Genomic DNA, 25,610 nt, shown 5'->3' with positions numbered 1-25,610 from the left:
CCATAGAGTGTCTGTCAATCCAAGGGTTAAAACCCCCGGTCTGCGGTCACACTCGCCACATGATTGAGCCACCGCAGGAAGAAGCAAATCTGGTTTGCTGTCACAGCGAGGACAAACTTAGAAGAGCTCCTTTTTTTTTTTTTCTGCTCGACTTGTTGAATGCTCGGTGAAGATAATTCCTACTCTTCCATGTGGGAAGAGTAGGAAAGTAGGACAACAACTGAACAAAGGGGCTGTTTATGCAAACACATACAATTGTTGCTGATTTACACAACAACACAAGCTTTTAAACACAAGATTTAGAAAATAAAAATGCTATTATGGTAAAAATGATCTCATTACAGTGGATACATCTTTACAAAAATACATGTTCCACTTTCTACTAGGCCATGGTTGTGTAAACGTACCCCGACAACTATAATAAGAACATTTTGTCACCAGTTTCCATGCACAGCAAGTTGCATTAAATGCTGATAACTAGCTATGACTCATAATCACATGGGCTGTATCATATACTTTCATTTTCTCCTCACAGTATTGTGGGCGTTTACATTACATTTATGTTACCATGCCTTCCACAGCATTTAAAATAACATTTACATTCGCTTTGGTGTTGTTTTGTTATTTTACCAGTAAAAGTTGTACCATTTCCCAATGCACCACAGTCGCCTTGAACGCGTCATGAACTTCCAGGTTCCAAGCTCGTGTACAGAAGGCTTAACCCCCTGTGCCTCAGGGAGGCAGAGAAGGAAAGAGAGAGAGAGAGACTGGATCCAACCTAAACCACGGGATATTTCTGACAGTGAGGCCGAGAGGTCAGAGCACGAAGGAGGTGAGGAATGGAGGATGAGGAGGGAAGAATGAAGGCTGAAGCAAAGGGGAAAGATGTCGTTGGCGAGCCTCCAGATTATCCTGCACTCCAACATTCCACATGAAGCCACAGAAGCCTTCTGCCCAGTGTGTGCGTGCGTGCGTGCGTGCGTGCGTGCGTGCGTGCGTGCGTGTGTGTGTGTGTGTGTGCCATATGTGATTAAAGCGCCGAAGTGATGCAATTCCCCGGAAGCCAAGCGAGAGGACACGAGGGCGGCGGCCAGGAAGCGAGGAAAGGAGGAGGAGGAAGGAGGGAATGTTGCTTCTGGGGTTGCAGCAGCTTTCCAGGAATGTGCTGACCGTCACAGTCTCGGTGCAATGCATTGTGGGAAACACCTGACTGGCTGACAGATATTGTGTGCATGTGAGTCATTTATTGCCATTATTACAAGAGCGTGCAACTTTCTCTCCGTGAGAGATCTATTTTAGCGTGTCGGCAGGCGCCCACACTCGCACGGCGGCTGAGGTGCTCGGTAAGCCTTTACAAATAGTCTATTTCTGAACATGGCAGCGGTGGGCGGCCCGTCCTTGAGCTGCTTGGTTGGCCGTCTGAAGTGCTAAGTGCTGTATACGGTTACAATGGAGGGAGAGAACACTGGCAAGGATGAGTGAAGGAGGAGGGGAGGAAGAGGGAAGAAGGGAGGGAGCGCCAGTGGGAACACAGGCGGTGAGTCAGAGGCCATTTGGAAAGTAATTCCATCTCTGAATGCCCGTATATCTTTTCATCAATGAAAGGATTCTCCACAGCAGTCCAGTGAAAGACAGCTCATGACAGGAAGCATCTGCACGTTGGATTTTCTTTGATTTTCTCACAATTTATAGTGGAAAAAAAGTCTGCAGGCCCGCCAAGGAGGAGTCGTTTTGCAATGACAACTGCACATTCCCACACTATTTGATCATTCTCCGAGTTTATCAACCACGCATCGTGCACAGCAGCGGCCTGCAATTGGTCAAACCAAAAAATCGTTCTTTTGTCTGTGTGACCCCCAAGCAAGACATTTGGGCGAATATCAGGCGCCTATATTACCCCTTTAAGTAACCCTTAATGTCGATTGGTCTCTTTAAGTCCAACACAACCAAATTGTATCTCATTTCCCAGTAATGCAGAGCAGTCAGTATCTGGTGTGACCACCATTTGCATTGTCATGCTGCAACATGAGGTGATGGTCTCATGAATGGTACAACAATGGGGCTCTGGATCTCGTCACGGTATCTCTGTGCATTCAAAATGCCATCAACAAAATGCACTCGCGTTCGTTTTCCATAACGTACGCCTGCCCATACCACAACCCCACCCCCACCATGGGCCACTCAATTTACAACGTTGACATTAGCAAATTGCTCTCAGGCACACTGTCTGCCATGTCTGCCCTGAACAGTGAAAATCGGGATTCATCCGTGAAGAGAACACCTCTACAACGTGCCAGACGAAATCGAATATGAGAATTGCCCACTCAAGTCGGTTACGACGACAAACTGCAGTCAGGTCGAGACCCCAATGAGGACGACGAGCATGTAGTTGAGCTTCCCTGAGATGGTTTCTCACAGTTTGTGAGGAAATTATTTGGTTATGAAAACCAATTGTTACAGCAGCTGTCAAGGTGGCTGGTCTCAGACAATCATGGAGGTGCACATGCTGGATGTGGAGGTCCTGAGCTGGTGTGGTTACACATGGTCTGCGGTTGTGAAGCCGGGTGGATGTACTGCCAAATGCTGCCTGAGACTGAGCCAATCAGTGGCTATGATAATGAACACTGCTCTCTGATTGGTTTGGTCTAGTGGAAACACTGTGGTGGTATCAATATTTTTAGTTAATTTAGTCATTTTAATGCAGAAAAATGCTTAATTTAGGAAAAAATGTACGTAGAACATGCTAAAAAAAATCTGCAAAGTGAAACCGCAAACTCTGAAAACGCGATGTGGCAACCTTTGAATCTTTCAAAGCATGACTAGTCACCCTTTAAAAATGCCTGACAACTTGGAGATGTAACAGGAAGGTGTTTGCAGAGCGATCTTGTCACCAAGTGGAGTTTCATAGCTACTGCTGAACTTTAAATCCAAATAATTCTACAAAGTTATGTGAATGTACATCATAATCAGAATCAGCTTTATTGGCCAAGTATGTTTAACACACAAGGAATTTGACTTGGTAGACTGTGCTCTCTTTGTTCCATGCAAAAAACAAAGACAAATGCAGCAAATACAAAGGATGATGTTTAATTAGTTGTATTGTATTGTAATGCACAGACTTTTGCTGTTTTATGAATACTATCAAACTCTTCTGTAGGTGCATCACAATAAAGAAAAAACAAGATGAACACAATATATGTTTCTGGCACATTGATGACAGTTTAAACTTCAACTTGATCGACCTATAAGGCATTCGATTTTAAAATACACAGTTTTAGCGGGGAAAAAAAAGATTGTACCGTAGTCTAGAGGACTGTGAATCTTTTGGCACCACACAATTCGATTTGATTCTATTCTTTGTGGTAACGATTCAATTCAGAATCAATTCTCGATTCAAAATGATTGTTGATTCAAAATCAATACTTTCTAATAACATTGGGTACCAGTTCTATGATTAACTACATTCCTCAATAAAATAGATAAACAGCTGTGATACATTTATATATTACTTCAAAGAAAACAGGTTTTGTTTAGTAAAATTTGACCCAAACATTTCTTAAACTCAAATACAATTAAGGTAAGAGAAGTATCCCATCGGGCGGAAGGCGGGGTACACCCTGGACTAGTTGCCACCTCATCGCAGGGCCAACACAGATAGATAGACAACATTCACACTCACATTCACACACTAGGGACCATTTAGTGTTGCCAATCAACCTATCCCCAGGTGCATGTCTTTGAAGGTGGGAGGAATCCGCAGTAGCCGAAGAGAACCCACACAGTCACATGGAGAACATATTGTTGGAGAGCACTCGTTGCCATGTAAATGAAAGGTGGAAACAATACTTCACTGTTCCAACCTAAAATGTTCTTGTGTGGACATGGCCCAGGTTGAAGTTATCAAATAAGGGTTCATGTCCTATAAGGAGCTATGGTTTACGGTCTAGATAGCAAACTATGCAGAAATATGGGCCAAAATATCAATTCATGGAATACAGATGGCCTCTCGACAGCAAAGAACCACAAAGGACTGTTTCAAGTACAAATGCTTGCTGTCCTTCTGCAAAAAACATTAAGGTTCATCGAGCCAAATACGATCTGTTGACCGCAATTCTAAATTGTGTAGTTTGTCTTGTTTTGGAGGTTCAGGTTTCGACTCTACTCTAACCCTTCAAACTCAAAACCCAGGGGCCTGATCTGACCTGCCACTTCATTTTATGAGGCCCATGAAAGCCTGGAACTAATATGCGTTAATAAACTACTTTATCATTTCTTACTAAATACATTTTTTCTTTCCATTTTCACATCAAAAATACATGTTCTGCATGCAAATGCATATCTTTTCAACTTTAATATTATCTAATAATGAAACAAAATATTAGATTATCCTACATTCTAAAACATTTTTATATATATAAATAATAAGTTATAAGTTATTCATCAAATCGTACACTGTAAAAATGACAATAGACTTCACAGTAAAATTCTGGCAACTGAGCAGCCAGTTTTTTACCATAAAATACAACTTTGGTACCGTTTGTACAGTAATACACTACAAAAACAACATCTGTAGATTTTACCATAAAAAAATAGTCATACTGTTTTTCCATTCCATTTACAGTAATATGCAGTAAAAAACAAAACACCACAAATTATACGGTAAAATTCTGGCGACTGAGATGCCAGTTTCTTACTGTAAAATCTAAAGATTTTTTTTTACAGCATTCGTAAAAAAATACATTAAAATCAAATGCATAAGCAATTATATATATATATATATATATATATATATATATATATATATATATATATATATATATATATATATCTCCATTTATATTCACTGTTACAAACAGCCCTCTGAGAGCAACCATAACTGCGATGTGGCCCTCAAATTAAAAGGAGTTTTACACGCCTGGTCTAGATTCTTGGAGGTGTGGCATGCAGCCACTGACCGAAGGGAAAAGAGGGGATGGGAGGGGACGAGTTGAGGGAAGACGTCCAAAGGCTCACTGGTTTGTGTGCGTGTGCGTGTGCGTGTGTGTAATGCGGCCATGGCCTTGATACGACAGTGCAAACGCAAATATGTGTCTTGACTCCAGCAAAGTTTTGTAAAACTATCACAGAAGAACTTCTAAGATGGAATGCAATCATTTTGGGGTATGCTTCTAAACTGGAAATTATCCGTTCCAGGTCGAACTGTGGCCATCATAAACTCTTAATCCATACTAACCATGTTTGAAGTCATTTTAAAGTACAAGGGTCAGTACGATTGCATCCATGGTAACTGTTCAATACACACCTGCTATACTGTATGTCACTGTTACTGGAAGAAGGTCAACTCAAAGCTCAAACTAAACAATTTTAGAAAAACAGAGGACAATTTCAACCAGAAAAACTGAAATTGGGAAATGTCAAACAAGCAAACATTCAGACTCAGTGTTTTAAAGTTAACATTTCCAGGTACAAGTATCATTCCTTTACCGCTTAAACCTGCAGATCAAACACTATCATTCACTCTTATCCGATCATAAAGATATGTACATTTAACATAGAATAGTATAGAATAGAAAGTACTTTATTGATCCCTGGGGGAAATTCAGCACCACAGTTCGCTCACAATAGACAATAATAATAATAAATAATATAATATATAAAATATATTATATATATAATATATGAATAATATAAATATATTCTACATTTAAGTGCAGTCAAGGAACATATGCATTATACAGTCTGATGGCTGTCGGTATGAAGGACCTCCTGTGTCGTTCAGTGTTGCATTTTGGGAGTCTGAGCCTTCCACTGAACGTGCTCATTCTCTCTACAAGGTCCGAGTGTAGTGGGTGGGAGGTACATAGACGGTAATCATCGAAGTCTCTCTTTTACTTTACAATAAAAATACAGATGACATTCATTTAATGCAAAAAAAGCATAAATCAAAAAGTCGCTCGCCTAGAAATTGCGCTGCATTCACGCAACCATTTGTATTTATTGCTCGGCAAGGGTTCACTGAAAGTAGCGGAAGGACAAACCGCCACAGATCGCTCATTAGGACCGAGACCGGCGTCGGGTCTGGCCAGGTTCGGTTGTGGTCATGGAGAACAAAGTGAACACTGCGGTTTTCTTCTTGGATCATTCTTCTCAGTTACCATCGCTTCGTCTGCCACGATTATGAGTCATAGCTGTTAAGGGACTGGGGGGCTCGCAAGGACAATGGCGTACTCTTGCTGCATTCAAATGAGACGGACGCAACAGTCATCAAGATTAAATATCACTGCTGGCAATAATGTTTGGTGTCCCCCCTTGTTGTTTTGATCGCAGTTAGATTACACAAAAACTGTAAAAGGCATTACTCAAAAATGTTGTACTACATGGGCCACGAAAGAAGAAGATAAATGTTGCAGATCCAGTAAAGTTCATTGATTCTTCCTCCCCCCCATATTTTTTGCTGTTGTAAAATGTAAAAAATCAATTGTACAGGTACAGTAGAAAACTAGAAGCACCAGAATTTTACCATAAAAAGTATGCTAGTTTTTACCCAGGATTACTCTAAATCAGGGGTGAATACTGAAAAGTCAAAACATGTGCGGGGCATATTATATATTTTTTCTTTAGTAAACTTTTTTTTTTAAATGCTGAAAACAGAAGGTATACATATTTAATGACAACACTGTGTACATTTTGTGTTATAATCATTACACTATTTTCTTTCTTTCTTTTTTTTTTTACATTTGTACTTTTTTTTGGATTGATTTTATTTCGACAATCTGTGGTGGGCCAACAAAGCTTGAGCTTCAGGTCACAAATGGCCCCTGGGCCACACTTTGGACACAACTGCTATAAATGGAAAAACGATACCAATGTTATTTTTATGGTAAATTCTGGCAAGTAAGGTGTCATTTTTTACGTAAAATCTACGGTTGTTGTTTTTACAGTGTATGACTGTGACCTTAAAAACAGTACCACATGTGTGGTAAAACAGTATTACGGTAAAATTTTGGTAACTCAGCTGCCGGTTTTTGTCCAAAAAATCTTAAGTTTTTTTTTCTACAATGCATTGCTGTAAATGGATAAATGGTACCACTTTTATTTTTTTTAAGTCAAATTCAGGCGATAGAGCTGCCATTTTTTTACCATAAAATCTACAGCTGTTGTTTTTTTTATAGAGCATTACTGTACATTTAAGAACAGCGCCACCTTTTTTCCATTTTAACACTAAAATTCTGGCGACTGACCTGCATTTTTACTGTAAATTCTACATACATTTTAACACTGTAGTGTCAACTAGCAATGAGGCCCCACCAGATCCAGCAGATGGAGCTCTGGTAAAAAAAAAAGGTGAATTATGACAGAAGTGCATCAAAATACCCTTCATCATTTGAATCATTACTGTTATTATATTTGGCATGAATATTCTAGATTTAGTTTAATTACACTACTATTTGAGTCCATTTACTTACAAGAATGCCCAGCATCCCATCATTTTACAAAACCCAAAACCAGTGAAGTTGGCACGTTGTGTAAATCGTAAATAAAAACATAATACAATGATTTGCAAATTATTTTCAACATATATTCAATTGAATACACTGGAAAGACAACATACTTAACGTTCAAACTGGTAAACGTTGTTATTTTTTGCAAATATTAGCTCATTTGGACCCTGCAACATATTTCAAAAAAGCTGGCACAAGTGGCAAAAAGACTGAGAAAGTTTAGGAATGCTCATCAAACACTTATTTAGAACATCCCACAGGTAAACAGGCTAATTGGGAACAGGTGGGTGCCATGATTGAGTATAAAAGCAGCTTTAATGAAATGCTCAGTCATTCACAAACAAGGATGGGGAAACGGTCACCACTTTGTGAACAAATGCGTGAGCAAATTGTTCAACAGTTTAAGAACAACATTTCTCAACCAGCTATTGCAAGGAATTTAGGGATTTCACCATCTACGGTCCGTAATATCAAAAGGTTCACAGAATCTGGAGAAATCATTGCACGTAAGCGATGATATTACGAACCTTCGATCCCTCAGGCGGTATTGCATCAAAAAGCGACATCAGTGTGTAAAGGATATCATCACATGGGTTCAGGAGCACTTCAGAAAACCACTGTCAGTAACTACAGTTTGTCGCTACATCTGTAAGTGCAAGTTAAAACTCTACTATGCAAAGCAAAAGCCATTTATCAACAACACCCAGAAACGCCACCGACTTCGCTGGGCCCAAGCTCATCTCAGATGGACTGATACAAAGTGGAAAAGTATTTCTGTGATTTGACGAGTCTAAATTTCAAATTGTTTTTGGAAACTGTGGACGTCGTGTCCTCCGGAACAAAGAGGAAAAGAACCATCCGGATTTTTATAGGCGCAAAGTTCAAAAACCAGCATCTGTGATGGTATGGGGGTGTATTAGTGCCCAAGGCATGGGTAACTTACACATCTGTGAAGGCAGCATTAATGCTGAAAGGTACATACAGGTTTTGGAGCAACATATTTTGCCATCCAAGCTACGTTACCATGGACGCCCCGGCTTGTTTCAGCAAGACAATGCCAAGCCACGTGTTACAACAGCGTGGCTTCATAGTAAAAGAGTGCGGGTACTAGACTGGCCTACCTGTAGTCCAGACCTATCTCCCATTGAAAATGTGTGGCGCAATATGAAGCCTAAAATACCACAACGGAGACCCCGGACTTTTAAACAACTTAAGCTGTACATCAGGCAAGAATGGGAAAGAATTCCACCTGAAAAGCTTCAAAAATTGGTCTCCTCAGTTCCCAAACGTTTACTTAGTGTTGTTAAAAGGAAAGGCCATGTAACACAGTGGTAAAAATGCCCCTGTGCCAACTTTTTTGCAATGTGTTGCTGCCATTAAATTCTAAGTCAATGATTATTTGCACAAAAAAATAAGTTTCTCAGTTCGAACATTAAGTATCTTGTCTTTGCAGTCCATTCAATTGAATAGAAGTTGAAAAGGATTTGCAAACTATTGTATTCTGTTATTATTTACGATTTACACAACGTGCCAACTTCACTGGTTTTGGGTTTTGTAAATTATATTAATAACTGTATCAACTCCTCTCCTGAGCTGCCACTTTATTGTGGAAGAGGAGTTTGAGTGTCCCAATGATCCTAGGAGCTATGTTGTCTGGGGGGCTCGATGCCCCCTGGTAGGGTCTCCCAAGACAAACAGGTCCTCGGTGAGGGACCAGACAAAGAGCAGTTCGAAGACCTATATGAAAAGACGAATGCAACAGTCATCAAGATTAAAGATCACTGCTGGCGATAATGTTTGGTGTCCCTGCTTGTTGTTTTGATCGCAGTTAGATTACACAAAACCTGCAAAAGACATTTCTTAAAAACTTTGTACAACATGGGCCACGAAAGAAGACCATAAATGTTGTTGCAGATCCAGTAAAGTTAATTTATTCGAATCTATACCCGAGTGGTGTTTTGTTATTGGACTTTTCTGCTTGTCACAGATTGTCCATAACAAACACAATGTTCAAACATAAGGGTGTCCATGTGTGCACTTGGCACCAAGACACTCTAGGTCGCAGTTCGATGATCGACTTTGTGGTTGTGTCATTGGATTTGCGGTCTCATGTTTAGGACACTCAAGTGAAGAGAGGGGTGTAGCTTTCACCGATCACCAACTGGTGGTGAGTTGGCTCCGATTGATGCCGTCAGACCTGGCAGGCCCAAACGCATTGTGAGAGTCTGCTGGGAACGTCTAGCAGAGTCTCCCGTCAGAGAGAGTTCCAATTCCCCCCTCCGGAAGAACACTGAACATTGCACGAGGGAGGCACTGGATATTGAGTCTGAATGGACCATGTTCCGTGTCTCTATTGTCGAGGTGGCCGATCGAAGCTGTGGATGCAATGCGGGTGGAGCCTGTCGTGGCTGTAATCCCAGAACCAGCTGGTGTTGGTGAGGAATGCCGTCAAGCTGAAGAAGGAGTCCTATCGGGTCCTTTTGGCTCGTGGGACTCCGGTGGCAGCGGACAGATACCGACAGGCCAAATGGAAAACGGCGTCGGCAGTCACAGAGGCAGAAATTCGGACATGGGAGGAGTTCAGGGAAGCCATGAAAAAAGTCTTCCTGGTGGCTTCTAAGCGGTTCTGGACCACCATCCGCCACCTAAGGAGGGGGAAGCAGTGCACTGTCAACACCGTGTATGGTGGGGGTGGTGTGCTGCTAACCTCCACTGGGGATGTTGTGGATAGTGGGAAAGAATACTTCGAAGACCTCCTTGATCCCACCTTAATGTCTTCTATGAGGAACCAGTGTCTGGGTAATGTGTGGTGGACTCTTATTTCTGGGGCTGAGGTAGTAAAAAAATTCTGCAGTGGCAGGGCCTTGGGGGTAAATGAGTCCCGCCCATAGTTCCTTAAGGCTCTGGATGCAGTGGGGCTGTCTTAGTTGACAAGACTCTGCAACATTGCGTGGACATCGGAGGCGGTGCCTCTGGATTGGCAGACCGGGGTGGTGGTTCCTCTTTTTAAAAAGGGGAACCGGAGGGTGTGTGGTGGGTGGGATCACAATCCTCAGCCTTCCCGGTAAGGTCTATTCAGGTGTACTGCAGAGGAGGCTAAGCCGGATAGTCGAACCTCAGATCCAGGAAGAGCAGTATGGTTTTCGTCCAGCTCTGTACTCTCGGCAGGATCCTCGAGGGTGCATGGGAGTTTGCCCAACCAGTTTACATGTGCTTTGTGGACTTGGAGAAGGCATTCAACTGTGTCTCTCGGAAGTCCTGCCGGAGTGTTCAGAGAGTATGGGGTATCGGACCGCCTGATTGTGGCAGTCTGTTTCCTGTATGACCGGTGTCAGAACTTGGCCCGCATTGCCGGCCGTAAGTCTGACCCGTTTCCAATGACGATTGGACTGCACCAGGGCTGCCCTTTGTCATCGGTTCTATTCAAAACTAATGAACAGAAATTCTCGGCGCAGTGGCTGCAAGATTAGGCATCTGCTTTTTGCAGAAGATGTGGTCCTGGGCCCATCAACTTCACCATGTTCCTCACCATGTTTGGAGAAAAGCTCAACTGCACAGACCCTGAAGAGGTGATCAGAAATGGGGTTTTTTTGGCTTCAACTGGCCAGGACCTTCAGCTTTCACTGGACCGGTTCGCAGCAGAGTGTAAAGCAATTGAGATGAGTATCAGCACCGAGTGGATCGTGAGATCGACAAGCAATTTGGTGAGGCGTCTGCAGTGATGCGAACCCTGTATCAATCTGTCGCGGTGAAGAAAAAGCTGAGCTGGAAGGCAAAGTTCTCAATTTACTGGTCGATCTACGTTCCTAGTCTCACCTATGATCATGAGCTTTGGGTTACGACCGAAAGGACAAGATCGCGGATACAAGCGGCCGAAATGAGTTTCTTACATTGGGTGGCAGGGCTCTTACAGATAGGATGAGAAGCTTGGTCATTTGGAAGTCCCTCAGACTAAAGCAGCTACTCCTCCACGTCAAGAGGAGCCAGCTAAGGTAGTTCGGGCAGATGGTCAGGATGCCCTCCGAACGCCTCTCTGGGGAGTTGTTTAGGGTATGTTGGACCGGTATAAGGCGACGGGCAAGACCAAGGACACGTTGGGGGGACTATGTCTCGGGATCCCCCGGGAGGAGCTGGACGAAGTGGCTGCGGAGAAGGATGTCTTGGCTTCTCTACTTTGGCTGCCCACGCGACCCAACCTTGGATAAGTGGAAGAAGATGGATGGATGGATGGATGAAATTGTATCAATTGTTTTAGTATTTAAAATGAAATACAACTTAAATAGAATAAAAAGTAAAGGTCATGGGTTCATTTCCTGGGCTCAGGGTCTTTCTGTGTGGAGTTTACATGTTCACCCCGTGACTGCATGAGTTCCCCTCCGGGTACTCCGACTTTCTCCCACCTTTAAAGACCTGCACCTGAGGATAGGCTGATTGGTAACACTAAATGGGCCCTAGTGTGTGAATGTAAATGTTGTCTATCTGTGTTGGCCCTGCGATGAGGTGGCCACTTGTCCAGGGTGTACGCGACCTTGGGCCCGAGAGCAGCTGGGATAGGCTCCAGGCCCTCTGCGACCCCGAGAGGGACAAGTGGTAGAAAATGTCTGGATGGGTGGCATAAGAGTGCATCACCATAAAAGCAAACAATTATGCATTAGTAACAAAACTACTGTGTCACTTACCTACTGTTGCAAGTCAGCTGGTGGATCATGTGACCTCTTCCACTTCCTGTTCTGCCTTCGAACCGTTTCAACAAAAATTCGGTGACCCCAGGCAAGTGTACTGTAGGGTAAAAAACAGATTCAGAGACACAATTAAGCAGAACGACCTGCAGTAATCTCAGCCATGCATGTACCTCGCCTGCTAGTTTACGCATGTTGTCAGACGCGTGATGACATCTCACTACATGCTGAGAATGTTTCATATGTCACAGCGCTTTACAAAAGAAGAGGGAGAATAACAAAAGGCAATTTCAATGAGGAGACAAATATTTTTGTAATTGCATACAGTTTACAGAAAAGAAGAAGCTATTATCGGTATTTGCGTCATCTTATCTCAGTTGTGTCAAAGGTCACACCGACTCACTTCTCATTCATTTGCACATTCCATTTTGCATTGAACTCTTTGTTTTGTCTCATGGCAGTACATTAACACCTACAGTATATATTTAGAAATACTGCAGCTGCAGCAGCTTAATACATGCAGACATGTTGATTTCAATCTTTCATATGGTTCAGTAGTCAGCTGCTACTGTGTGTGTGTGCGTATGCGTGTATGCGGCAGCGATACAAACACAATGTTCCCAGTCTAGTGTAGAAAGAACAGTGTGGGAAAAAAAAGCTTTTGGGTCCTGAGTGCAGTATGAGTCACCGGAGCGAGGCAAGGCAGGCAGACTGCAGGCTTTTTGCAGGATTCATTATGATAAATGTACGCTATATGGATTTCTTTGTGTAGGAAAACAGAAACCTTGGCAACGGCAGAACAGCCTGCACTGTGAATCTTCAAGTAGCTGCAGCTCAGATGTTTACCTAAAGTGTTTATTTTTCTTAATTTCTGGCAATGATTTTTCGCAGGTGTCAGTGTACATGAATGTAGTTTATAACTTGGATTACAGCATATAAAGTGAGTGTTAAGGCACTTAGTTTGACACATGAGCAGTGTATGATTTACTAAATGGAAAGAAATTTAAAAAATGAGAACCGTGCCAAGCTACTGTACACACAAAAAGGATTACATTGGGCTTGCAATGGTGTTCATCTGTGCAATGGCGTCACCATGTGGCTAAAATCTTACAAACGTGATGAAAAAGTGGCGGAATATTTTTGTAAAGGACATTAATTACTTCAATATGGTACGGTAATGAGGCGTTGGAGTATTCAAGAGGTGAAGAGTGCGCCTTTGTTCCATAAAAATCCGTGAATCGTTTGTTTTTCCATTTGGAACCACCACTAAAAAAAGGATACGCGTTTTAAAGTTCAAGAAAACAATACATTTTTAAAATGTCATATATATACATTTGTTCATTAAATCAAGTGTAGGGGGAAATGGAAACCATGCATGCATATACATTTAATTTTTGAGAATCCATTTGATACGCCAAGTTTACCCGGATGTAGTTTGACATGGATTTGGGCTCACAGGTAACGAAAAGTGGTAGAAGACTTCCCAGAATAATGACCAATACGCACAATGGCAAATGTTGATGCTTCTGTGGACATAATCATTCGTTTGCTGACATAATTACGTTTAGAAAGCGGTAAAACGTACACCCAAATATGGTCTGGGGAAAAAATACGTGAACAAACTACTTCCGGGTGAATGTTGAGCATATACTAGTTACATGCTAGCTAGATGATAAATTCGGAAAATGATGGAAATGTGTTTGTCAATAAAAAGTGGAGAGGTGACGTGGTTGTTTTAATTTCCCAGTGTTGTGTCAAATGGAAAAGCAGAATGAACGAACGATACACGCATTCGTCCACTCAAAAGCACAGACTCAGGACCAGCATCTGTCGTAGTTGACGCACGCTCTTTAGATACGCACTAAGCAAGGCTGATCCCAGATCTGTCGCAGCCGTACCGGAAGTCGGTGCGCAGTTAAAAGCCAAGTGTTGTTTTCCGAAGGAAATTACTTACATAAATGGTCCTGGCTGTCATTTTAGCGACCTTACGGTAAGAAACTCGCTGACTTAAGCGCTTTTGTCCCGGCGCTGCTTATTATTAGCAACATTTACCGCGATTCTGTTGATAATTTAGCTTACCTAGCTGAATTTAGGAAACGGCTATGCTAGCTTGTAGCCAGCCTGTTGACAAAAAAACAAGCTAGCCGATGCAGGATACTCAATGATTTTGACTTAATATAGTTTTCGTGAAAAATTAACGTTAATGCCGACATTTTAAACATTTAGTCCAACCCAACGTATATCGTCTATTTAGCTGAATGATGGGTACTGGCATGGTCCAGCTCACCTCTACGTCCCACCACGAGCACATCCTGGACTCTCTGCACAACCTGAGACTGCAAGGTCTCCTCAGTGACGTCACCGTGCAGGTGGACTACCAGGGAGACGTGCAGGCTTTCCAGGCGCACCAGGTGATCCTTGCCGCCTCCAGCGGGTACTTTAAAAACATATTCCTCTCTCAGGACGGTGGTGCACGGGACAACATCCCGCTTTCCATCATGCAGCCCGGGGACTTTTCCACGTTTTTGGAGTTTGTCTACACAGGGAAAGTGGTAATCACTCAGAGCAAGATCGTGGACATAGAACAGGCGGCGAGGCTTTTGGATTGCGACGAGCTCTTGAAGATCTGCAGTGCCGCTATCAGCGCTGGGCTCCTACAAGAGCCAACCGATTATGCATCCAACTTGGACCTGGAAGAGTCCGCGGCTGCCAAACCAAGCAGAAAGAAGAAAGGCAAGCTCGCTCAAAAAACCTCTGAGCAGCTTTCGGCAACATCAAATCCCTCGGAGACAGACGGCGAGGAGCAAACACTAGAAGTCAAGAAACTGAAACTTAGGTTGGGCGGCCATGAGGTCCTCCAGAGATGTGTAGAACTAAAGCCAGACGCGGTGAAGGAAGCTGATGAAGTGTCAGAAAACAAGGAGGACGTAGAGGAAGCAGGAGCTCAGACAGAATCTGAAGAGTCATGGCCGCCGTCGCCTCCTGTAGACACCGTTGACATCGGACCAGATGACGATGTTTCACTGAGTCTGGATGATGGCGAGGAACCCTTGTTATCCACAGGGGAGGAGGACGAGGAGGAAGCCAATGTACGGTCCAAGAGGAAGGCCCAGTTCTTGTGCAACAACTGCCAGCGGACCTTCTTGTACGAGAGATGCTACATGAAGCACGTCAGGTACACGTTCATCTCCTGTCTCTTTCGATGAATGATGTTGCCATCAACTTGTTCCTCTTGTGTTGACCAGCACCTACCACGGGGTCAAAGCGGACCTGGTGTACCGCTGCAAGACCTGCCTGCAGACATTCTCTAACCGCAGCAACCTGAAGATCCACGAGAAACACGTCCACAGCACCGAGAGACAGTTCTCCTGCGACGTCTGCGCTAAGACCTTTAAACGGAAGAAGGACGTGGTCCGCCACCACCAACAGGTCACTTGGAAACTACCGTGTTGCTAATGGCGGGTTTCCTGACGCGTCTGTCTCCGTGCCGTTTTAGGTGCACGTCCCCCAGTATCACCAGTGTCCCGACTGCGGCAAGTCGCTCAGCTCCAAAGCGTCGCTGGAGCTTCACAAGAAGATACACAGTGGCATCAAGCCCTTCGCCTGCAACGACTGCGGCGCCCGCTTCACCCAGAACTCGGCGCTCAAAATGCACCAAAGGTATTTAGGCCTCTAGTTCGCAGAACCAGGTACTACCAGGTTACATTTCAATGATTTTCTATGGGTCAATATACATTTTGAGTACAGTTGTATCTCAACTTTCAAGATCAATCAGTTATATGACTGAGCTCGTAACTCAAAACACTTGCATTTCAAATCCATCCATCCATTTTCTACCGCATGTCCCTTTTGGGGTCACGGGGGGCGCTGGAGCCTATCTCAGCTGCATTCTGGCAGAAGGCGGGGTACACCCTGGACAAGTCGCCACCTCATCACAGGGCCAACACAAATAGACAACATTCACACTCACATTCACACACTAAGGCCAATTTAGTGTTGCCAATCAACCTATCCCCAGGTGCATGTTTTTGGAGGTGGGAGGAAGCTGGAGTACCCGGAGAGAACCCACGCAGTCACGGGGAGAACATGCAAACTCCACACAGAAAGATCCCGAGCCCGGGATTGAACCCAAGACTACTCAGGACCTTCGTATTGTGAGACACATGCACTAACTCCTGTGCCACCGTGCTGCCCGCATCTCAAATCATTGTAATTAATTGAAATCAATTTCATTCGTGTTTAGTCCCCCAAAAAACACCACAGGTCGAACATTTAACATGCCTTTTAAAAAGAAAAACTAACTCTTAGATACATATTATTTGAAAAACAATACAATAGAAAGTACGACAAAAGTACAGAAGTTGTATGAAATAGTGTAGTAATTGTAATGTTAAAGCAGACTTACAGAAAGTAACCATATACCGACAGTAAAATTGCAAATAGGTCAATATTAGTTTTGACAAAATAACATAACTGGAAATGGCCCAATATGTTACCATATACTTGAGCAGCCAAATTAGGAGCCTTTGTAACTTTTTTTTTTGAAATGATCAAATGATCATTTATATGCCAAATAAGTATATTGTGATTAGACCTGATATTCGACAAGTCAATTAATCGAACATTAAATGAAAATGAACTCAATAAGCAGCATCGATAACCGCCATATGCATACTGTGTTACGGATTGCAAGAGCAGTCCGTTTTTTTTAATCGGTTCCAGCGGGTGCTTGTACTAAATGCACATAAACGGTTACAATGATCACCGCCTGAAAACTCCTGATGATTAGTATTACGTATTAAATTAAAATGATCGAAAAATTGTGATTAATAACTGCACTTTGACAAAATTGTGAACTGACTCGCATCAGCTTGCTTGCTTAAATGCTAACATGAAAACAAGAGACATTAACATCTTTCCCCATTAAGAAACATCATCCCCCAATCTAAACTTGAATGAACACATTACTGTCCAAACAACTAAGAAGCAGTATTCACATTGAACATGCTGTCTTTGCACAAAGTTATCAATATAAATTCCACAGTGTCACGTTGAAACGCAGATATGTTCAACAGGAATTGAACTTGCAGGACGTCACATAAACCGGAAGTAAAATAAAGTGATCATCCAATTCGCATTTAAAACACTCTAAAACGTTTGCGAATAAAATGGAAGAAAATGATCTTTCTGTGTGGAGTTTGCATGTTCTCCCCGTGACTGTGTGGGTTCCCTCCGGGTACTCCGGCTTCCTCCCACCTCCAAAAACATGCACCTGGTTGATTGGCAACACTAAATAATGTTCCCTAGTGTGTGAATGTGAGTGTGAATGTTGTCTGTGTATCTGTGTTGGCCCTGTGATGAGGTAGCGACTTGTCCAGGGTGTACCCCGCCTTCCGCCCGAATGCAGCTGAGATAGGCTCCAGCACCCCCCGCGACCCCAAAAGGGACAAGCGGTAGAAAATAGATGAATGAACATATTTAAATATACTATATAAACTGACATGACAAGGGGCACGGTGTGACTCGCTTGGTGGAGCGGCCGTGCCATCAACCTGAGGGTTACTGGTTCAATCCCCGGCTTCTGTCATCCTAGTCATGTCTATTGTGTCTTTGAGCAAGACACTTCACCCTTGCTCCTGATGGGTCGTGGTTAGCCCCTTGCATGGCAACTCCCACCATCAGTGTGGAAATGGTGTCAAAGCGCTTTGAGTACCTTAAAGGTAGAAAAGCGCTGTACAAGTATAACCCATTCACCTACCCCTTCCTTAACAAGGACAGAACCTATTTTATTTTGATAAAATTATCATTTATAAAATGATTTTATTCAAGTGCAGACAGTGTATTTTATTTTCATTAATTGCATATTTAAAAGTTTACATTCCAATTACGATGTTAGAATATATAAGAAATTCAAGTTTATTGCATTTGAAAAGGTATATTTGTATTATTATTTTTATGTATTATTACATCAGTGGTTAATTTGGTCTCAAAATAATGTTGACAATAATATCGCTTATCTGCAATAATTTGTAGGTCAATATCTTCGAGCAAAATTGTGACAAACCGTTATCACAAGAGGCTGCTATATATATCGCAATATAGATTATATATATATATATAATCTATATATGTATTGACTGTTGCTAATGGTTTGCAATGGTTGGAAACAAAGTTATTACAATCTCTAAGTTTTGGGGCTGATCTTATGTGTTCACTGTGGCTTTCACTATGTCAGCTAGCAGTGGGAATGCTCATAACCTGAAGCCTAAGAAAAATCAGTCAAAACATCTTGTATCTCTAAATATCAATCAATCAATTCCTTTATTGTCATTGTCATAATAACACTTAAGTCATACATGTCAATGAGATTTTGTTTGAGCTTTGTCCAGCGGCATAGAGACTGCATTGAAGTGCAGGTTGACCATAGTTTACAGTTTAGCATTGTTACACAAGTTAAGGTACCACTGTGCTTCAATATTTATATCATCAGATTTATAGGTGGAAAAAAAACCCAGAAATTTACGTTTATTTTGAGAGATACAACAAGAATATAGCAGCGAATGAGTGGCGCGGCTCTCATATTCAACATACTTTTAACTGTTGGTATTCCACAGGGTTCATTACTAAGCCCCATTAGACTGTGTATGATTGACGGTCTGTCGACGTATTCGTTTAATCTGGACCCAGAAGATGTTTAAAGAGGACACGATTCGTAAACTTAAAATCAGAAGTATTGATTCCCTATTGGATACAATTCTAATACAATTTGTCTGAGCGCTATTTGTCCCTAGTAGCATTCAACACGGCGACTTACACAGGGCTGTCCGGACGAGCCAATCCCCTTCGCGCCCTTACAATGTATGAATATGCAATGAGGTAGCTTCTTCGAGGCGGGGAATATTCCTCTGCTTTCTTCTCCCTGGACTCAGACTTCATATCTGGTGTTGTCCTTCAGACCTCGGCAAAGAAGCCGTAAACAGTGGCAAGAATGTGGGAGATAAGAGTGTATGTACGTAGGCATGAACTTGCACCCAGCTCCAACTGGAACTTTAGAACATATGATTAGTTGCACGGCCTATTCTAAGCACATCTATACTAAACATTTCTTAATCACTTCATCCTTCATTATCTTAATTATATCCCAACAGGTCCAATGTTGAGAAATAACATTTAATGTCATTCGTTTGGCTCCAGCTAAATGTGTCACTGTGTTTAGGATCCACACAGGAGAGAAGCCATTTTACTGCGATAAGTGCAACGCCCGCTTCTCCCAGAAAAGCATGCTGGTCTATCATAAGCGCTCCCACACGGGTAAGAAAAGTCTGAATGTTATCTTTTGGTTGTCCTATTTAGCATAACGTTTTGTCCCCTTTATAAGGAGAGAGACCTTTCATGTGCGAGGCCTGCGGTAAGAGTTTTGCTTCCAAAGAATACCTGAGGAACCACTCCAACATCCACACGGGCACCAAGCCTTTCAAGTGTGATGAGTGCGGCCGCGGCTTCGCCCAGAGGAACTCCCTGCGTCAGCATTTAACGATACACACAGGTAACGGCCCTCTAGGAAGACGCCACAATCCGGATACGCTTGAAAGCATTTTTGGTGTTTTCCCGTCAGGCGAGCGCCCCTACGCCTGCAAGTATTGCAGCAAGCAGTTCACGCAGCTCAACGCCCTGCAGAGGCACCAGCGCATTCACACCGGCGAGAAGCCTTACATGTGCGGAATGTGCAGCCGTACCTTCTCCGACAAGTCCACGCTGCGCAGGCACACGGCGGTGAGTACCAGAGCAGACACTTGATGCGAGTTCAATATCAACCCCCAATCTCTCCAACCTTCAGACTCATGACTCCAGCGCTCCGTGGAAGAACTACCTTGTGGTTCTGGAGGGAAACGTGGAGGAGAAAAAGCCTAAAGTTCCAAGTGAGGCGCCCACTCAGGAGAAAAAGACCCCGGCTAAAAGAGTCAATACCAAAGCACGTAAAACCAACGCCGAAGCCGCGCCAGTGGCCGAGCCGGTCGCCCTCCCATCTGAGTGGGAGGGAAACGGGGCCCTCGCCCTGCTCGGGCAACAAGCCCACCTAAACGGGATCACCGTCATCCACACCGAGATGCCGTCGGGGACTCAGTTACAGTCCATGGTGACACCAGACAACACAGAAGCCAGGGACATTGCTTTGGATGGGTTAGCCGTTCCCGTCTCATTTGCCATACCCGTGGCACGCCCCTTCCATGCCCCAATACCTGAGTCCACATCTTCAGAGACCTCGATGACGTCCGTCTTAGAAACGGCCGTCTCCCAGACCATCTTGGCTCCTGTGTGTGACGCCACAGCTGAGGAACAAGTGTTGCACCCAAACATTCATACTGTGACCGTGTCGGACAAGATGTCCGCGCAAAGGACATCGAACCAACCTTTGGAGCACATAAAAGGAGATGCAAATTCCTAGAAAAATACTGCAAAAATATCATTTTTTTTGTCCGTTGTGGTGTTTGCTGCGTTGTCATCATTCAGACTGTGATAGTAAGCATATTAGCTATTTAACTGGACACAAGTAAAAGGGTATTTAAACATATTTAAATACACTTAAGTAAAACTGACATGACATGGGGGCCGGTGTAGCTCCATTGATAGAGCAGCCGCGCCAGCAACCTGAGAGTTCCTGGTTCACTCACCGGTTTCTGCCATCCTAGTCATTTCCGTTGTGTCCTTGAGCAAGACACTTCACCCTTGCTCCTGATGGGTCGTGGGCCTTGCATGGCAGCTCCCACCATCAGTGTGTGAATGTGGAAATAGTGTCAAAGCGCTTTGAGTACCTTGAAGATAGAAAAGCGCTAAACAAGTATAACCCATTTACAATTTAAAAGACAAAGGGCCTGATTTACTGCACTAAATAAAATAGCGTGTACTATGAGTGGGCGTGTTGCATGTGATCAACTAAGACTGGGTGTGCAATTGACAAGTGCTGCAGACAGCCTAATTTAATTGTGCATTTTGCGTGCGTACAAGGATTTTACCATGGAGACACCAATGGCACACATCTATAATTTGTAACACCTTTTCTTAATTGCAATCTCGTCAAAAGAAACATATACACGCTAACACTTAATTCTGTGCGCAAGGCTCTGGATTGCATCACCAGCACATTTGAGTCTGGGATGACTGAAACACAAGAAAATGCGCATTGAAATATTTATTTGTATGTAAAATATTTCCTAAATGAAAAAGAAACATAAAAAAACCCGCCAGCTGACACCAAAACACATCAATTGAATTCATTTTAATCAGCCTCTTAAGTCATTTAGCAGCTAAAAAATTATAAAAGGAAATTGCTGAATAGACCATATGCCTAATACTTTTTATTTCTGAACGTTCAGAATGTTGACAGATACACGTAGGATGGAGGATATCAATGGTCTTGTCTGGGCAGCGCGAGCACTGATCGTGCAGCCGCGTGTGGAACTGTCAGTTTGCATGTCCTACTGACGTGCTAAATAAAATGGAAAATAGTGCTCGCAAAACAGTAATGAGTGTTGATAAATGACATGGCTCGTGCTAAATAATTATATTTGCATCTTCTCTTCCCAGTATTGTTGCCTTTTTGATGATCAGCATATAATTTGCATATGCATGACGACAAAGACACAACATTGTTTGCAGGTCTTATTCTAAATGCAATTTGCACAAATTTAGTAGATCAGCTTTGCGTGTGCTGGCAGGTTTGCACATGTTTTAGTACACACAAACCTTTAGTAAACCAGACCCAAAGCATAACATCTACTCTCAAGTGAGAAACATTGTCTATGATGATAGTCATCTCTCTAGGGTCATTTTCGTACAAGAAAATCAACATGTTATGTGAGGGGGCACATTAGGTTGAACAAATGCCATATTTTATAATTGGAATCCGATATCCGTAGGTTATCAATGGTTACATGGAAATACAATATGTGTGTAACAAAATGAGGAAAGCTACTGTGATGATGTTGCCATGGTGACCCAATAACGGTACAAAGTTTGCCTTGGTTTTCATATACAGTTTTGGTTACGGTATGGCCAAAGATTGTGTGCAAAAACTAGTTTCTCTGCCCACGTATACTTCTATCCACTTTCTTCCACTTATTTTACCGCCGTCTTGTGGACAATGTGAGTATATCAGGTCAATGACCATGAATGTTAAATGGCAGTGTACCCACCACAGCATTTACCTATTTGACCCAATCCACACAACATTTTCCACTCATGCCGCAAACCGCGACCAACACAAAAATGTCCAATCACTATACATCATTCAAAATTACACCTATTTAAATACACTACAATGCATGATGGGAAAAAAGCAAAACACTCCACACTTATCCATGTTTGGTACATTTTAGCTGCTTGATATTTTTGATTACAAAACTTTGAAGAGGTCTTTATATATATATATATATATACACACACACACTTAAAAATATAAATGTATGGGCAGGCGTATGAACAACCAACACAAGTGCATTTTTTGATGGCCTTTTGAATGCACAGAGATACCGTGACGAGATCCTGAGGCCCATTGTTGTACCATTCACCCGAGACCATCACCTCATGCTGCAACATGACAATGCACCACCCCATGTTGCAAGAATCTGTACACAATTCCTGAAAGCTGAAAATATCCCAGTTTTTGCATGGCCAGCATACTCACCGGACATGTCACCCATTGAGCATGTTTGGGATGCTGTGAATTGGCGTATATGACAGCGTGTTCCAGTTCCTGCCAATATCCAGAGGAGTGGACCAACATTCCATAGGCCACAATCAACAACCTGATCAACTTTATGTGAATGAGATGTGTTGCACTGTGTGAGGCAAGTGGTGGTCATACCAGATACTGACTGCTTTTCTGACCCCCAGACCTCCAATAAAGCAAAAACCGCACATTTCAGCGTGGCCTTTTACTGTGGGCAGCCGAAGACACACCTGTGCAATAATCATGCTGTTTAATCAGCATCTTGATATGTCACACCTGTGAGGTGGGATGGATTATCTTGGCAAAGAAGAAATGCTAACTAAAACAGATTTAGACAGATTTGTGAATAATATTTGAGAGGAATAGGTCTTTTGTGTAAATAGTAAAAGTTTAACATTTTTGATTTCAACTCATGAAAAATGGGAGCAAAAACAAGTGTGTTTATATTTGTGTTCAGTATACATACAAATATGTACACATACATGTTCATTTACATGCAGTCGGTTTTCGGCCTCTGGCCAATTTTTCAGTCAGGATACTCCTGCATTAGGGAACCCCAGACTTTCCCGTTTCTGCCAACCACGACCAGTTCCACCGGAGGAAGACCAAGTCGATCCCAGGCCAGCTGCGAGACACAATCCCTCCAGCCTGTTCCGGGTCCTTCTTTTGGCTGAGCATGCCAGGAACACTCACCAGGGAGGGACCCAGGACTAGACACCCAAGCCACTTCAACCAGCTTCTCTCAATGCGAAGAAGCAGCGGCTCTAGTCTGAGCTCTTTGCAGATTCTTCTGCGGAAGAAACTCAAAAGGTGATCATTTATCATTTCACGGAATCAAGAGCCCAAATAACAAAATCCCATTCGCTGGTGGCTCAGTTTATGTGCTTTTATTATTGAGTACGACCAAAGACAGTCACGTGTTGTGCTCAGCGGGATCTAGCGCATACGTGTGATAGCATCCATCATCTACCGCTTGTCCATCTTGAGGGTACGGGGAGACTGGAGTCTATCCCAGCTGCACTTGGGTGGAAGGCAGGGTGAATCCTGGACAAGTCACCACATACTTGCCAACCCTCCCAGATTTTCCGGGAGACTCCGTAATTCAGCGCCTCTCCTGAAAACCTCCCGGGACAAATATTCTCCCGAAAATCTCCCGAAATTCAGACGGAGGTGGAGGCCACGCCCCCTCCAGCTCCATGCGGACCTGAGTGAGGACAGCCTTTTCTCACGTCCGTTTTCCCACAATATAAACAGCGTGCCTGCCCAATCACATAACTGTAGAATGATCGAGGGCGAGTTCTTGGCTTCTTATGTGGGTTTATTGTTAGGCAGTTTCATTAACGTCCTCCCAGCGCGGTAACAACACACAACAGCAGTCACGTTTTTGTCTACCGTAAAGCAGTTCGTCTGCCGTAAACAGCAATGTTGTGACACTCTTAAACAGGACAATACTGCCATCTACTGTACATGCATATGTGACAATAACATCTACGGCTTTTAGAGAGTGCCGTGCACAACTGCGCACACAACAAGGAGACGAAGCAGAAGAACGAGGAAGATACAGCCATGGCGACGCCGACGACGAGTAAGATGAAGAAATACGCTTTTAAGTTCCAAGCCGCAGCTGCGATTGGACCTGGATAGCCTCCGGGAAGAAGTAGTGGAGTACCAAGTGCTTGGCAGTGAAGATCTTCATCAGGAAGAAAAGATTGACCGGTTTTGGGGCATGCTAGGGAGAGATGGAAGATTCCAGACTCTAGTGCATTTGATGAAAGCACTTTTGTGCGTGCCACAGAGCAATGCATCATCAGAGAGGGTGTTCAGCATAGTTAGAAAAATAGTGACAGAGAATAGAACAAGGATGGACAATTCAACCCTTACAACCCAACAATGAGTAGATAAGTGTTATGTGTGTGTATATGTGTAAATAAATGAAAACTGAAATTCAAGTATTTCTTTAATATATATAATAAAATATATACATATAGCTAGAATTCACTGAAAGTCAAGTATTTCTTTTACCGGTATATATATATATATATATATATATATATTATATATATATATATATATATGAAATATTTGACTTGGTGAATTCTAGCTGTAAATATACTCCTCCCCTCTTAACCCCCCCCCCCACCTCCCAAAATCGGAGGTCTCAAGGTTGGCAAATATGAGTCACCACCTTATTGCAGGGCCAAAACAGACAATTCACTCACATAATTTAGTGTCTCCAATCAGCCTACCCCCAGGTGCATGTCTTTGGATGTGGGGGGAAGCTAGAGTAGTCACGGACTGTGAGGCACGAGCACTAACCACCATGCTGCCCTGTGATAGCATCAGTTGATGTAAACTAAATCGCTGTTTGTGCGTTCTTGGATAAAACACGAGTGCTAGCACTCAAAAACTCATAGCGAAGTACAAAAGTGGCTTTCTCCTAAGGAGGTCTTCTTCAAAGGTGAAAGTGATGTTAAATGTTAATTCATTATTTTATAGTGATTTTACATTATTTTCTATATGTAAAACTAAAACTCTAAATCAAATTTGCTGTGCTCAAAATTTGGGGTTAGTGCGTGTGCCTCACAATACGAAGGTCCTGAGTTCAATCCCGGGCTCGGGGTCTTTCTTTGTGGAGTGTGCATGTTCTTCCCGTGACTGCGTGGGTTCCCTCCGGGTACTCCGGCTTCCTCCCACCTCCAA

General features: G+C 43.0%; 2 protein-coding genes across 2 annotated transcripts in view; one reads left to right on the top strand and one right to left on the bottom strand.

Moving 5' to 3' along the window:
* Positions 1 to 23,099, bottom strand: part of LOC133576139 (uncharacterized) — a 164,631-nt gene extending 141,532 nt beyond the window's left edge. Inside the window, exons 1-2 of the mRNA XM_061929151.1 lie at positions 22,866 to 23,099; positions 12,182 to 12,281 (exon numbers count right to left, since the gene is read on the bottom strand). Coding sequence (XP_061785135.1) covers positions 12,182 to 12,281; positions 22,866 to 23,043 — 278 coding nt within the window. The 5' untranslated portion in view covers positions 23,044 to 23,099. The remainder of the gene's footprint in view (positions 1 to 12,181; positions 12,282 to 22,865) is intronic.
* Positions 14,055 to 22,743, top strand: gzf1 (GDNF-inducible zinc finger protein 1). The gene is made up of 7 exons (XM_061929014.2): positions 14,055 to 15,356; positions 15,427 to 15,610; positions 15,678 to 15,841; positions 19,398 to 19,492; positions 19,560 to 19,727; positions 19,797 to 19,954; positions 20,019 to 22,743. The coding sequence occupies exons 1-7, from the start codon at positions 14,440 to 14,442 to the stop codon at positions 20,625 to 20,627; spliced, it is 2,295 nt and encodes a 764-aa protein (XP_061784998.1). The 5' UTR covers positions 14,055 to 14,439; the 3' UTR covers positions 20,628 to 22,743.
* Positions 23,100 to 25,610: the final 2,511 nt, after the last annotated feature.

This window comes from Nerophis lumbriciformis, linkage group LG34 (assembly GCF_033978685.3).
Source record: "Nerophis lumbriciformis linkage group LG34, RoL_Nlum_v2.1, whole genome shotgun sequence".
Classification (NCBI taxonomy): domain Eukaryota; kingdom Metazoa; phylum Chordata; class Actinopteri; order Syngnathiformes; family Syngnathidae; genus Nerophis; species Nerophis lumbriciformis.
Note: the sequence above shows the minus strand (reverse complement) of the source record. Positions and strands in the feature narration are given on the sequence as shown.